Below are 14,711 nucleotides of genomic sequence, written 5' to 3'. Positions count from 1 at the left end.
GTGATGCTAGGCTGAATGAAACAAGTTGATTCAACATTCTCTCGCAAGGTTGGCTCTTTAGATTGTTTGGATTTCAAAGTCCCCCTGCTCCATGTGAAGATCCTTTAAAGGTGTCACCAGAACCACTGTGATTTGGTGAAACATTGAAACACGGTGAAAGGCGTTACTAAAACATCCTTGATACAAGAGACAGAAGTTGGTGCACTGATTTGCAATCATTTTGATGCAAAAATCAATTGAAATTTGAAATTCTTGACTGGTTTTCACATTCAATGTACAAACTTTTTATACATTTTATAAACATTTGTTTATAAACATTTATAAACATATGAGAAAATACAGGTCTTTGTGGATTTTGGTCATTTAGTAATTCTACTGTTTTCCTGTTGTTTTCTTATCTAATGTATTTTCAAACCACTGAGTAATAAATCCAATCAGTAAGTTAATGATATACAGTTGACTTTCATAGCATGCGCCAATACTTTTTAGTCATAAAACGTTATATTCAGTTAAATATTATCCTAAGATACACCAGATTGAAAGTCACTGCTTTGCAGAAGCAGTGACTTCCTGTAAGCTGCAGATTAAGAAACTGAGGTTCTAAGAACATCTCCCAGAGAGATGTGTGTGAACATACCTTGGTAAAAGGCGCTTCATGACCGATACTAGGCAGTTTCAGTATTTTCCAAGTGAAGGCTTGGATAGTAACACAGCCCATGAACAAGCTCCTATCCGTCTGTGTGCTGTATTGCTTTGCTCAGGTGGACCCTCGGCCATCCACAGCAAGTGGGTGCCAGCGTGGGGATGGCTCTTCTGCTCCACCTGGAGAAGTGTGCATCTCCAGGGGCTGCTGTGGAGACAGCGGTGATGAGAAACAAGGTAAGTCTAGCAGACGTGTGATGCCTTTTGGTAACTGAATGGGACAGAATAGAGAACTAGGGAGTATGTTTTTATGTTAAAAAATGTTTGGGAATTCTTTTCTTGGTTTTTTTTACCCTCTTCATTTTTGAAAGAAAAGTTTATTCCAGATTCAGTTTGATTTTACACGCTTTTTTTCTTTTTCAACATTTGTGAAGTACAAGACTCTTGCGAATCTTCACATGGATATTACATCACAAAACAAGTGTTTCCTCATCCAAATTCAATGAAGATTCAGCAAGTAATACTTTGTGGGAAACATGTTCGATAGAATTCAGATTTAATACAAAATACCTAGACCAAGGTATAAGCTACAACGTTGTTTTTTTTTCGTCTAGACAAGGGTGGAACTTTCCTTGAATACGTGAACTGATTAGCATCTGATAATCCTAGCTTAATCTTTGTCACATGCATTGGTTACAAATACAATTGGTGGTGTTTCCTGTAAGGAAGTGATCTAAGTGGTGAGAAAGAATTTTAAATGCTATTCTCTGAGTAAAATTGCATCAGAATTCCAGTATTTCTGGACTACTGTAGTACAAAATGCTGCTGCAAATAATTTCATGTCATGTTTTTAAGCCCAGTTGGAGATGAAACACCACACAGTTGCTTCCTTGTGATGAGGAGAAGTGTAGTAAAACTTGTGTGTTGAGATAAGAAGAGTTTATTAATTGAAAACAAAAAATAAAGTAAAATAAAACAATGGTAAGGGTAATAATGGTAAATAATAATGATAACAAAAAATACAATTAATGTACAGTACAATTGCTTGTCACTCACTGACGGTGCCAAACCTCTCCTTCCTGATCCCAGATCAGCTGTGCTTCCAGCTAACTCCCCCCAGTTTATATAGTGGACATGACCCTTGCCAGCTATACTCCCCCCTGCCCCAATTTTGGTGCTTTTCTTGTATTTTTTTTACAGAATTACAGAATATTCTGAGTTGGAAGGAACCCACAAGGATCACAGAGTCCAATGCTGAAGTGCATGGCCTGTATGCAGACCATACCTAGAGCCTTGGTGTTACTAGCACCAGGCTCTGGTCAGCTGAGCCAGCCCTGCAAACTTTTCACTGGCACAGCATCAGGAAAAGGGGAAAAAATAAGTCCTTGCCATAGGATATATATGACTTAGCAAAAAACAAAAACATCAGCATGTCATCAACACCACTGTCATTCTGAATCCACTGTAACAGCTACTAAGAAATTAACTCTTCCCTAGCTGAAACCAGGACAGATGTATAAGTTAGTCCTTCTCCTTGAGGATTTTTGTTCTGAGTCCAAAGAAGAGCTTGGATTTATCAAAAATTTTAATTCTAACTAAAAAGCTTATCTAAGTTCTCCTCCTTACTATACAAAAAGGTAAGCTACCATCTTTGTTGGGATTTTAAAATTTCACTTTAAATATAAAACAGATGGTCTTTAGATGAGCCTGTATCTATCTGTCCACAACGAAAACTACTAATTAGAGCATGTTATCAATCACTGAATTCAGCTGAAATCTTTACAAAAGAGCACTTGTGTGTCCAGCTACATTAAGATTTTCTTCCTAAAATAGGACTCCCAGTTTTGTCCAAAGAGGATGCAGAGAACTATTTGGAGCAGGAATCTAGAATCAGCTCTAGGATACTTGCTTATTATTTCTCTGCTAATAAGACAATTATTAAAGCTGTATTGGATATCAGTACATCTGTGTAAGTTAACTGTGCTGTACAAAAATATACTAAATGGCAATGGCTGAAATGCCATTGAATTCTCTGACATGTCTAACACATCTCAGGTTAGCATACATTTTTATCACTTGCCCAAGAGGTGGGTATGCTAAGTTCCACTGCATAGCCTTGAAATCCTCATTGTGCTTGGTCTTGGTTTCCCTGGAAAGGGCACTTACTCCAGGCAGCATTTTCTATTGTGACTGCAGAATATGGAAGAAGAGGTGCATTCTTCCATCATCTTTTATGGAGGCTTTTTACATTTGTCTGTTGAGGGAATGCAACTATAGACAAATGCTTATATGAAAGTAGAGAATTAAAGGTTTCTCCAAAGACTAGTATGAGCCTTTGGTCTCTGTAATAACCCTAAATACGAAATTATGTTGTATTTCATGTGAACAAGCAAGAGGAGTAGAACTAGGCTTTGAGGGACAGGCTGCATGCTGGGGCTGCTTGGATAGTGCTCTGGATTACTTCAGGAGATAAGTCAGCTGTCAGACACAAAGATACAGATCAGGGAGTCAAATTGAAGATTTGCCCTGCTGCCACTCTTTTCTGGGATTTGGGATTATTGCAAAATTATTTTTCTGCTTAGATTTCAGCTCCTGGTCTCATGTTGGTGACAGGTGCCTGCTCTTTTCCCTGGGCTTTGCTCAGATTTAAAGAAGTTTCTGCAGTGAAAATATATAAAAATTGTAATTCCAGATTTTATTGTTCATTTGGTCTTCATACTGCAAAATATTTGACAGGAAATGAATGATAACTAAATACTCTTAAATATATGTTTCCCCCAGAATATCATAAACTGAGATTGTATACATATGCACACTCAAAATAGAACCTTTATCTGTTGTCTGTTCCTGTGAGACTTGGAATTTTTTCTTAGAAATTATTTTAGATTCTTTTTTTGTTCACAGGAAACTCAGCAAAAATGATCTAAAAAATCCCACACATTTCTTCCTTCTGAACTTTTACTCTCTATGCAGTGACTTTTACCTTTGTAAATCTATCATCCAGCAACTTTGCTTTGCTTTGAAATTATATTTTTGAAAATGAATATTGCCTTGGAAAATAACGATGAAACTTTTTTTTATTTAAAATGGTACAATTCTTCGTATTTCATGCATATTATTTTGCAATTGTTTTTTCATGTATGAAAATTCTTGAAGAAATATTGAGTGTAATTTGCTGCATCTTATCTGCAATGCCAAGCAGATATATATACTTCAGTAGTGTTAGTGCTTTTGATAAACCTCTGACATGCCTTTTAGCCACTTAAAGATCTAAGGAATAAAAGCAGCAATAAAAAGTTGGTTGATGACTCAGCCAATGTGCAGATTGAGTCTGGAATAATGAATTATTTCTGTTTTCCCCTCACCTTGTAATTAATTGTTGCAGTAAACTGATATGAATATGAAAGTAATGAAATTGAACATCATAGTGTGATTATCAATGCTGCAGTTGTTACTTTATTTAAAATGACCAGTGAATTATGGTAATACAGACTAGACCAAAAGCGTTAGCAGGGGCCTGGAGTGGGCACCAATTAGAGAGGGAGTTTGAAGGCATTGTAGTTCCTGTATCCAACCAGAATCCCAATTAGAAGGCAGGGTTTTAGCCAACTTTGTCTGCTCTGTAAGAGCAGGGGAAATGAAAGTTTCCACACAGGATACAAAATCTGGAGACTTTCATTCAGCTTGTATGTGATGCATGAAGGGCTGTTTGACACCCATGCAAAAACCATCTCTTCCTCCAGCCCAGTAATTTATCTGGTCCCATACCTACCTCAAATTACCTGAATGAACTCATACACCAAACTGGGTTTGGTGCCAGAAAGGTGTTCTGCCTCCCTTTTCCAACCAATGCTGCTCTACAGGGGAATCTGGAAGAGGGAAAATGCTCCTTCCTCACTACATTGTAATGTGTACTGGAAGAAATAAGAAAGTGGAAGGGCAAGTGGGGACACTGTGCCATTCTGAGGATTCCTTTTGTCTCTTGTTTGAATGATGCGGAATCAAAAATATAACCAAACTTGCTCTCTGATTGCATCCTGGTGTTAATTCTTTGTTTTTCTGTGCAAGAACTCTGGACAAGTTCTTCACCTTAGAGCTGCAGTGTATTTTAAGAACAATCTTTGCATATAAACTATACTAGCTTGGTGGTTTTCCTACAAGCAGGTGAATACACATATATCTGTGATGAAAAGAGCACATAACATAGTAATAAAATATTAAATTGACAAGTTTGGATTTGGTTTGGTGGAGGAAGGACTTGGTTGTTTGTTTGGGGTCTTTTTCCCCATGTTCATTCTCAGTTGTCTTTTTTCCACTGTGTAGTTTCTATTTGTCTATGATTTAAACATTCTGGTGTTTCTCACTTTTTTCAGGGCCCTGTTCAGAGCGTTTCTGTGTGTTAACTATATAGCAAGTGATGGTGAAAAATTATCCTTTTGCTTCTGTTTTATAGCTTTTAATTTTTTGTTTGTTTGCTTCAATTCAGGTTCCTCCTGGAACAACTGTGATTTTGAAACCAATCTATGCAAACTTCTTCCTGAATTCAATTTACAGCCTGGCTGGATAAGAAGAAATGGTCAATCTGGGATGGGACCACCATACTTTGACCACAATGGGAATGAGAGTGGTAAGACTCCTCATGTTCTTTGGGGAAACTATGGACTCTTACATATTATGTAGTTTTCTATTTACTAAATTTTGCTAATTTCTTGATTGTTCAGTTATATTCTGCCACAGGTTTCCTGAGCATCTGTGTCTTTTGAGGTGATTTTGAGGTGATTTTGAGGTGATTTGTGTCTTTAAGGTGATTGCAATTAAAATAACACAGAATTCCAGGGGGAAAGGGGTGGAGGAAGACAGTATTCCAATAAGCAATTCTTGTTATCATAGAGGTTCAAAAAATCAGTTTCAAAAGATGTGTTTACCTACCAGAACAATCTTTACTTGTTTCGCACATATTAAGTGGCAAATTCAGTCTTGACGATTGCAAAGTTTAGAAAATTTGAGACATATTTTCATGTTTTCTTGGACTAGTAAATGCCTGGAGTGTATCTATCATCTGTAGCTAATATTACTACTCCAAATATTTTGAGAGAAGAGGACGTTGTATTTGGAGATAGCATAAGGTTTGATAGTCTGTTTTTGAGCCAGCTTCTTCCTAAATCTTACGATTCTATTTTACCTTGAAGAGTGTCTCTCAACTAAGTAATTTCTTTCTTCTCAGACGAAATTTACCCTTTATACTTGTCCTATGGCCAAATAAACCCTGCTTTTCCTTCTGTGATGCATACTGTAATACAATAGCTGTTTAGTTCTCTTCTCCATATTTTCTGTTATTCTCTTTCCCTTCACCTCCACCCACACCCTCTCATCCATCCTAGGCACAAGCAGTGCTTTGGAAGCCTTCGTGCTGAGCACCTGAAGGCAGGCATGCAATGCTGAAACATGTACAAGTAGAGAATCCTAGGTGGGATGCAAGTATTGTTGTGATTAGTCCAGGTGCTTTACACCCTGTTCCCAAGCTGTGATGATCTGGGACTGTGGAAATCTGCACTGTTCTAAAGTAGCATCTCCTACACATTGCATTAACCATCAAAAATATAGAAGTTCTCAATAACAATGAGTATAAATTGGTGTTTCAAGTGGAATGTATGGAAAACTTGCTTAGAAATCAGCACATGAAAATGAAACCCTAATTTAATTTTTTTTTATATTATTGAGGAAAACAGCAACCAAAACCCCTATTCTAGGTTTTCCTGCAAGCTCTCATTTCACAGTGGACAATTCTCATGATACTCTGCAATTAGGAAATTTTATATATCTGATATGCTTTTAGCAACTTCAGTTTTTGATTGTGTGTATCTCAGAAGCACATCCTGCTGTGTGCATTATGCTTCCAAAGATAAGGTTGCTCTTAAATAAGTGTTGATTTAGACCAATGTGGCACAAAAATGTGAGCAGTTAGCAAACCTTTTTCATAAACACAAGCTTTTTCTCGAGTATGCAAGTTGTGAAATAGTTTAAAATAATAGATCTTTTAGCATTAAGAAACACATTAAGAAAACCCCAAAAGTACCATGGAATACAAATATAGCAAACTCTTGGCTAGAATCAGAATAGGTTAGCCAGGCAACAGTCTTGCTGCACTTGAAGTTTCTAGAATTTGTGCATGATTGGTAGTGCACACCACATCAGGATTCAGCAAATGCCAGAAAGATACACTAAAAATCAATAAGAACTGGTAGGGAAGGGAAAATATAACTTGTACAGACTGCCAAAGCCAGGCAAAGATTGAGAATCGTGAACTGAAGTGTTTGTTGCAGACGAAGCAAACTGTTCAGTCACCTGTATTGTTCTCATTTACTTGTTTTGGCCCTTCAGTCACTGTTGTATCTGCTAGGTCTGAATTGTGCAGTGGTCATGTTAATCTAAGTTACTTTATTCAGGTAGCAGGAAGCTCAAATACTTGTAGCTATTCAGCTTTCTGAGAGGCTGCGTACTCAGACTGGTGAACTGAATAGCTGAGGAGATTTAAATGCATTGTATTAATTTGCTTCTATTTTTCTACCTGGAGAATGTCTAAACTGCACTTTCATTTTCTAAATGGTGATTCTAATTGCCTAGGAAATATTTATCTTCTTATGGATAAGAAGATAAAGTGAGTTGAGTTTTCCCACTGCTGGTGACTCAATAGACTATGTAATCCATTTTATGTTGGTTCCTGCTTAAAACCCAGAAATGATTCTCTATCATGACAGCTGAGTGGTGTTAAAAGGAAGACTTCCTGCCATCAGGATAAAACACACACATTAGCAGAAAAGAAAAATCCCTTGGTAAATTTAACTCCTTTGAAGATTTATGTAATCATTTACCAGAACCCAAAATATTTCCTTAGGTCCGTCTCTCATGATCTTTTTTATTTTTCACTGAAAAAGTGATTGAACAAAACAATGACAGCCACTTTAAAAGAACCCCCAGAAAAAGACACTATAGATGACACTATTCTCTATGCAGAGGTGTAATCTGAAATGATTGTTCAAAGAATTCCTTAAAATTAATATTTCTTCCCTATCTGTGTAAAACTTAGAATTCCTGTGGCACATGAAAAACAAATTTTTTACTCTTAGACATATTCATCTTTAGAGAACTAAAAGGAAAAATTTCAAAATTTCATGGAAGCTAACATCCAACAGAACAGATTGGAGTCAGGGACAGGGCTCTGCAGAGACAGCAAGCCATCTGTTGTGGGTAGAAGCAATACCCTTGCAGCTGGCAGGCTCTGAAAATGCTGCCTGAGCAGTCAGGAAAGGTCTAAAACCTGGGGGCACATGGGCATTGCCCTGGTAGAGGCTGAAAAATGCTCCTCTGTGGGGGACTGCTCAGCTGGCTCCTGCCCTGAGCTGGGCTGGTGGTGCTTCATCAGGGGCTTTCCAGTTCCACACAAGGATGAGAGGTCAAGGTGGGTAGTTTAATAAATTAAGTGGTTAGATGTTTTGATCTATCCTCTGATATTTGGTGAATGCATTAATCTTTATTTTTAGGACTTTTTTTTCCTTTAGTCCTGCTTGGCCTTTTTACTCCTTTATCTTCCTCCTTTCATTAGCATGTTAATGTCAGAGGACAGCAAGTTACTTGACATTGTTTGGAGTTTGGGAAGAGGAAGAGAAAGGAAGAAAAAGAATTAAAAACAGACTGAGTATTCTCCATTCTTTATTTTTCGTCTTGCATCCTTAGCATCAAACATCTCTGAAATCTTTATGTTCAAGAAGAGTTAAATTTTGACTTGCAGTGTTTGATATCCTAAAATAGGGTGGTTGCCTTCCATCTGTTATAAGATCTGAAACAATATTATCAGGAAGAGACATGATCAGTCAAAGGGCATGGCAACAACCATAGTTCACTGACTCCTCTTGAGCTGTTAACACTTTCAAGGGAAGCAAGGACTTGTTTTGTAAATGATAAATAATGGTATATTTAATGGTAGCTTTGAAGTTACAAAGACAACTTTTTATATTTGGAATATACAAAGATACTACATCTTTCTCTCAAGGCAATTTTCTGAGCAGCCAGAGCCCAGACAGCACCAGTTTTCAGCCTATAAAAACACCAAAGTCTTCTCTCTCATGTTCCACCACCTCATCAAAGACCTGAACTATCATGACAAATATGTATTACTGTTTACAGAAGTTCGATGTTTGGGTATGAAATAAGTTATGTACTCAATCACTGGAGCTTAAAGTCTTTGGATCAGATCTTTGAGTTAGTCTCACTTTGTCCCAAAATGTTGAGTATTCAAGACATCACCACATGAAATGTTTTGGAATCCTGCTTAAAATTTTAGCTGGAATGTGGAGCAATACCATGACAATATTGAACATGGAAAAAAGCTTGGATCACAATGGCTACAAGTGCTATTAGTCTTTTCTGGGAAAACAATCCCAGTTGGCTTTTTAGTTATTAATTTATACCTCTGCATATTGGTCTCCTTGTTTTATTGTTTTTTTTCCCCAGGATTCTAAGTTTTCTATTTTTGTTCCTTTTAATAGCTTATTTCCTCTCATTGTCCTCTGAAACGCAATCCTCTTCTGCAGCTTTAAGGACAAGCGTTTTCCTTCCAACTGATGAAGAACACCTTTGCCAGGTATTTTGGTGCACATTCTTTGTATTACACTGTTTACCACTGTTTCCCTGAAATAATCAACCTTTTTCTTTTCCCCAGATTAGATTCCATTATTGGGTCAGTCAAAGGAGCAAAACATTAATGGTGGGGCTTCAAAAGCTCTCTGAAGATACTGTTACAAACATTTGGCAAGTTTCAGGAGAACTACGAAATCAGTGGAACATAAATACCATTACAATCAATAGCACCGAAAGGTTTGAGGTTAGTAAATTGAGGTCACTGTAAAGGACACTTCTTAAATGGTTTATAAATTGTGGGCCTTTTTAATAGGTCAGCATTAAATATTTTGTAATTGAAAAGAAGACATTATCATGAGGTAAATGAGAAAAAAGCCATTTTGAAGATCATAGTTTGCATTAACAAGTACAGCTTGTTCTTAATTATTAATGGTGTTAAAACTGACACCAAACTTTACATAAACCATGTGTGTGTCTTAAATAAAACCATCTCATTGAGCCATAAATTATCTACCAGCTCATAGAAGTGATATACTTGTGACTTAACTTTTAATACATTCTTCTCTTAGCCCCAGTCTAATTGGACTGATAAACTCAAGGTTTTATTTATATAGGAAACTGCATTTTATATTATGAGATACTGTTTATAGGGGTACCGCAGGTGACAAACACTGTGCTTAACTATTACTTGCAGCTTTGAGTCTTTGTCACAGAACACATGCAAATGGTTTAATTTTGCTCAAAGCTACTGAAAAGCAATGCAAGTGTCATATATTATTTAAATGTTTTTGTGTGTGCATTTATAAAAAGCATTAGTACAATAAATGTAACTTAGGGCTCTAATATTGTGGGTGATGTACGCTCGCTGCTGTGCATAGTACTGGAGAGAAAGTGGGGAGCAGAGAAGAAAATGAGAGGCCTTTCCTGCTACTGCAGTTACTGTGAAGTTGCTTAGTGTGCAAACCTGAAGGCATGGCAGCACAACCTCGTTTCCATAAACCAAATGAGTAACAATATTGGCTTCCATATTGTGCTGAAGCATCCAACAGGATCTTGATTTTTGAAGTAATACTGGCCTACTCAACTCTTCTGAGAATGTATATTGCAAAATACCTGTACCCAACTCAAGTATCAACATTGTTATTGGTCAGTAACTCACCTCTACCTGGTAAGGGTGTATGTATAGCAATCTAAGGTTGTATTGGAAGGGCTTACTTCTGGTGTCATTCTAGATTTATTTTTTCATTGTTTGTATTACTTGGCAAGTTGACTCAGTCCAGGAATGGTTTACATAATATAATCTCTACTTCCTCTGAATTCCTAGGTCCAATCCCAATTAGATTATTGCTTGCAAACCTGGTTATCCTTTGGCCTCTATCAAGTGAACTGATGGGCAGAGTCCAGCTTTAAAGAGGCTGGTATCAAACTTACTCTAGTAATTATTACAATTGACTTAAGAAACACAGCTCAGCACCTCACAAAACCTAGAGTCTGAAGCCAAGCAAATTTTCTTCTGTTTGCACATTTTGCTCCAGTGACAACTTGTAAGATATCAATGTCATACAAGTGAATAAAATTCACTTACACTTTCGCACTTGTTCTTTTATATGACAAGTCTACAGGGATACCTGTGGCATTTTTCAAGATCAAGTTTTGATTATTAGTGTTTCCATGAGAAAAAAAATTATGGGAGACAAATAATTTTTCTTTGGATGTACAAATCACTTTGAAATAGGGTGCTTTAACACTTCTGTCAATTTTAAAAACAGATTTGAAGTGAGATTTTAGTTAAAAGCTACCACCGAACCTCCACTGCTTATTTTCTTAGCTCATTTTGATTTTGAGTGTTTAACACTTATGTCTCTTCTTACTAAGAGTCTGGATTATATCTATGGGATATAGAATTTAGTTTGGCATTTAAAAATCTTCATTTTATGGTGTTCTGAAATGCCAGTGGTTTAACTACATGCAACAAGCAGAAAGCTTAGTATGTCTGTTTTGGCCGAGTTTTGGACAATTGTATCATGGTATTCTCTCCAAGCTACTTTTCTTCTGATTTACTGAGAGCAAATATCTGTCTCCCAGACTTCATTAAGGCAAAGGGTTCCAGGCTTGGGGTTCATTTGTGTCTTTGTGCTTGATTCCTGTTTTACGTTGTGCTTTGCTGCTGTGCTGCAATCTGCTCCTGTGGCTGCATTGTGGAGTCAGCCCACAATTCATTTGATCAGGTGCTCACAGACATTGCATAGCTAAATATCACTGTAGTTATGAGCAAATAGTGCCACAAAGACTTATTTTGTTACTGACTTGTGAGCTTAAAGAGCTCTAGACTTTGTGTGAGAAGGAAAACTGAATTGTTCCTTTCTGGAGAAAACTTGGGCGTGAGTCACTTTGGTTATTATTGGACTGAACTTAGGGAAGTTCAGCTGGGTATCTGCACCAGATAAAGCCTGGATAATCTTTTCTAGACACAAGAGCAGCTGGAGGCATCTAGTAATATTATCTTCTGGAAGTGGGGAAGTTGAGTGACTGTTCAAGAGTTTTGAGGAAGCGCAGGTTCATACAGACTTTGTGTGCTCTGATGGAATATGAACTTGAAGCAGCCTCTGATTTTGCTCCAGCAAAGTGAGCTACTCCCTCTTTAGCATTGTCTAAATCACTTTTTCTCACTATATAAAAAAATCTGACTATGAAACCCCAGATGCAAGCTATAGGTAGATATGTATTTTAAATGAAGTTATTAACAACTAAATCTTGAGTTCAGAATGAAACATTACTGCAAAGGTAAAATATTTGTCAAATCATTGATATTAAATAATATTTATGGTGTTTCTAATTATAAAACAGTGCACTGTATTGTTTTAGGAACTTATCTGAAACCATGCCATGATAGAAACAAAAAAATAGGAATATGCTATTTGTCCTTGTTGTGATATCATGAAAGTAACCATTAACTAAACATATCATTGCAGCAGAATTCAAGAACTCAAAATACAGTTTTCTGAAACAAATCAAATGAGCAAATTTCCAAGATCCTGGATTTCATTTATATAAACATATTTTTGAATGTGCTATGGCTGCCATTCTTCTTGTGCAAGCCAACTACAGGTTCAGTAAAGCAAAAAAAAACCCAAAAGATTACGCCCCTCATAAAAACAAAACTCCAATTCATACCATAATGGTCATATAATTGGGTAAGTTGAGTCATCTTGTACAGCAAAAAACTCAGTTCCTGGTAATTTATAAGTTTTCTGCATTAGTCTGTTAAACTATGCACATATTGTTGCTGAACTCTCAAGCTAATGTTTGAAAAACTATTGGTAACACTGTGAATTCCTTAATAAGAGCTAGAATGTACCTCTAGGTAGATCGTACCTCCAAGACCCTGGAAAATCCTGGAACTGTTTCATCCCAAGATGTGGCTAGGGAATATTTTAAGGAAAGTTATTAATAAGATTGATTTGTTGGGTTGTTTTGATTGGTATGTTTTTGTTTTGTTTTCCCAGGACTGCAATTGGTCAGTTGCCCTGTACACCACTGCAGAAAATGTGTAATAGTCTAGGCATTTACAAATGTGGTTGAAATCTGCCCTTAAGATGGAAAAGTAAAATACTTATAACTTCTTGTGTATAGAAGACTTTGGTGGAGAAAAAAAGTCCCACTGTTGTAACATTAGAGCGGAATAACTGTCAACCAAGTACTCCTCAAGGCTTTTTGCCTAAAAATGTGATTGAAGGCTTCTGAATAATGGGTTTTTTTGCTCTGACTTTTCTCCATGTTTTTGAGAAATTCTAAAATCAACCAGAAAATGTTCATATTTCTAGTCTCTGGTGGAATAATGGCTTGATAAAACATAAACTCCTTAGTGTTCTATTCTTTAACTGTCATGATCCTTGCTTAGATTTTAAGGCATTTTATTGTGATTTTCAGATCCTTCCATTAAATTCTACTTTAATCTTGAGTTAGATGATTGGTTTACCTATCTGTGCTCAGGTAAAGAAAGCCACAGGTGTGTCAAAAAGCCAGGATGATAATCCTTCAAAATTGTTAAATGTGTGATTAGAGTTCTCATATTTCCATTAGATACTCCATGAACTTGACTGGCATATATTGTGTGCTTTTTTTTTTTGTCTGTGACACTGATAAACTCTGTTTCTTGTTGATTTGTTGTTAATCTCTTTAGGTTATTTTTTCGGGGATGGTGGAGACCCAGGGACAAGGTGAAAGTGTTGCCATTGATGATATTACGTTTAGTGAAGGATGTTCTGTAGCACATGGTAAGAATAACTGTTTTTCAGGAGACAGGTCATTTTACATTGTCTTTTTCCTGGATTAGAAGAGAAAAGACAATGGAATTGTTTTGCTTTTTCAACTATTTAAGTGTTTTCATTTGGCTCATTTTCATTTCTCTAAACAATCATCTGTCTTTTCACATCTAAACACAGTTACAAAGAAAGACAATAAATAGTTTAAGAAATCTGATACATTATAAATGAAGGGCTCCGTGGATAAAAAAAGATCTACTGTTTTTGGCTGAAGAATTGATGTGTTCAGCCAGCTCTGGCACAGCTTTGGTCTGACTATGAAGATTCCCAATGCACTTGTATTTCTAAATGCAAGAAGGTCCTGATCCTTAGCTGTGCAGTGGGGTTATGCTGTTCTGCTCTGCTACATCCAAGAGCTGTAATGTCAGGCTGGTCATCTCTGCAGTCAGACCATCCCTGCATGTCAGAATTCTTCAGCAAAACATTTCCTATTTCCCTTTCCAACCCAATGTATTTTCATGGAAAAAGAGTGCTACTCATCCTAGCATAAATGAAGTTGCTTGCTGCTCTGTATTACACCAGAGTATTGCCCTCTGGCACCTCTGTCACATCCTCAGGTGAGTGCAGTTCTGATTCAAACCACCTCCGTTGTTTTTCTTTCTTTTGTTCTTGGAATGGGCACAGAGGGTTTAGACTTTAAACTTAACTTGAGATATTAAAAGCAGTGTTTGACACAGACCAAGCTAGGTTACATGGTTGGTTTTGCATTTACCATACTCCTAAATAATGCTTGCTAGATTTCCCTGTAGGAAAAAACTATTGAAAAAATATGCACATGGGTATCAATATGTTTGAGTGCTAAGCAATTTCAAGCAGATCACATTTAGAGCAAATTACAAAGCCTAATTTAGTGATGCCAGCAGGCATATATATTTAGATTTCTATAATTCTAGAAACCTATGTACTTGTTTAGCCAGTTGCTGTAGATCTGTTTGTAAAAATACATAGAGTTTTTAACAAGATTCTTTTAAAGCAAAAACAAATCAAACCAAAAGAACTCAGATATAAGATGAAACACTGTCTCAAAGAGATGGAAGAGAAAAAAAGAAAAGAAGCAGATGTATGCTTTCTCCATATCTTGTAAATCCAGGTGTTAAACTTCCCTTT

At 36.7% G+C, this 14,711-nt stretch overlaps 1 protein-coding gene across 1 annotated transcript in view; it reads left to right on the top strand.

The window, feature by feature from the left end:
• Nucleotides 1–570: 570 nt before the first annotated feature.
• The window catches only part of MALRD1 (MAM and LDL receptor class A domain containing 1), a 236,730-nt gene continuing 222,589 nt past the window's right edge, over nt 571–14,711 (top strand). The window contains exons 1-5 of the mRNA XM_085565894.1: nt 571–879; nt 5,129–5,269; nt 9,189–9,283; nt 9,362–9,523; nt 13,463–13,556. Coding sequence (XP_085422020.1) covers nt 717–879; nt 5,129–5,269; nt 9,189–9,283; nt 9,362–9,523; nt 13,463–13,556 — 655 coding nt within the window. The 5' untranslated portion in view covers nt 571–716. The remainder of the gene's footprint in view (nt 880–5,128; nt 5,270–9,188; nt 9,284–9,361; nt 9,524–13,462; nt 13,557–14,711) is intronic.

The sequence above is a fragment of the Lonchura striata genome, chromosome 2 (genome assembly GCF_050655825.1).
Source record: "Lonchura striata isolate lonStrDom1 chromosome 2, ASM5065582v1, whole genome shotgun sequence".
Taxonomy (NCBI): domain Eukaryota; kingdom Metazoa; phylum Chordata; class Aves; order Passeriformes; family Estrildidae; genus Lonchura; species Lonchura striata.
The sequence above is the reverse complement of the archived record's forward strand: the minus strand, read 5'-3'. Positions and strand labels throughout refer to the sequence as shown.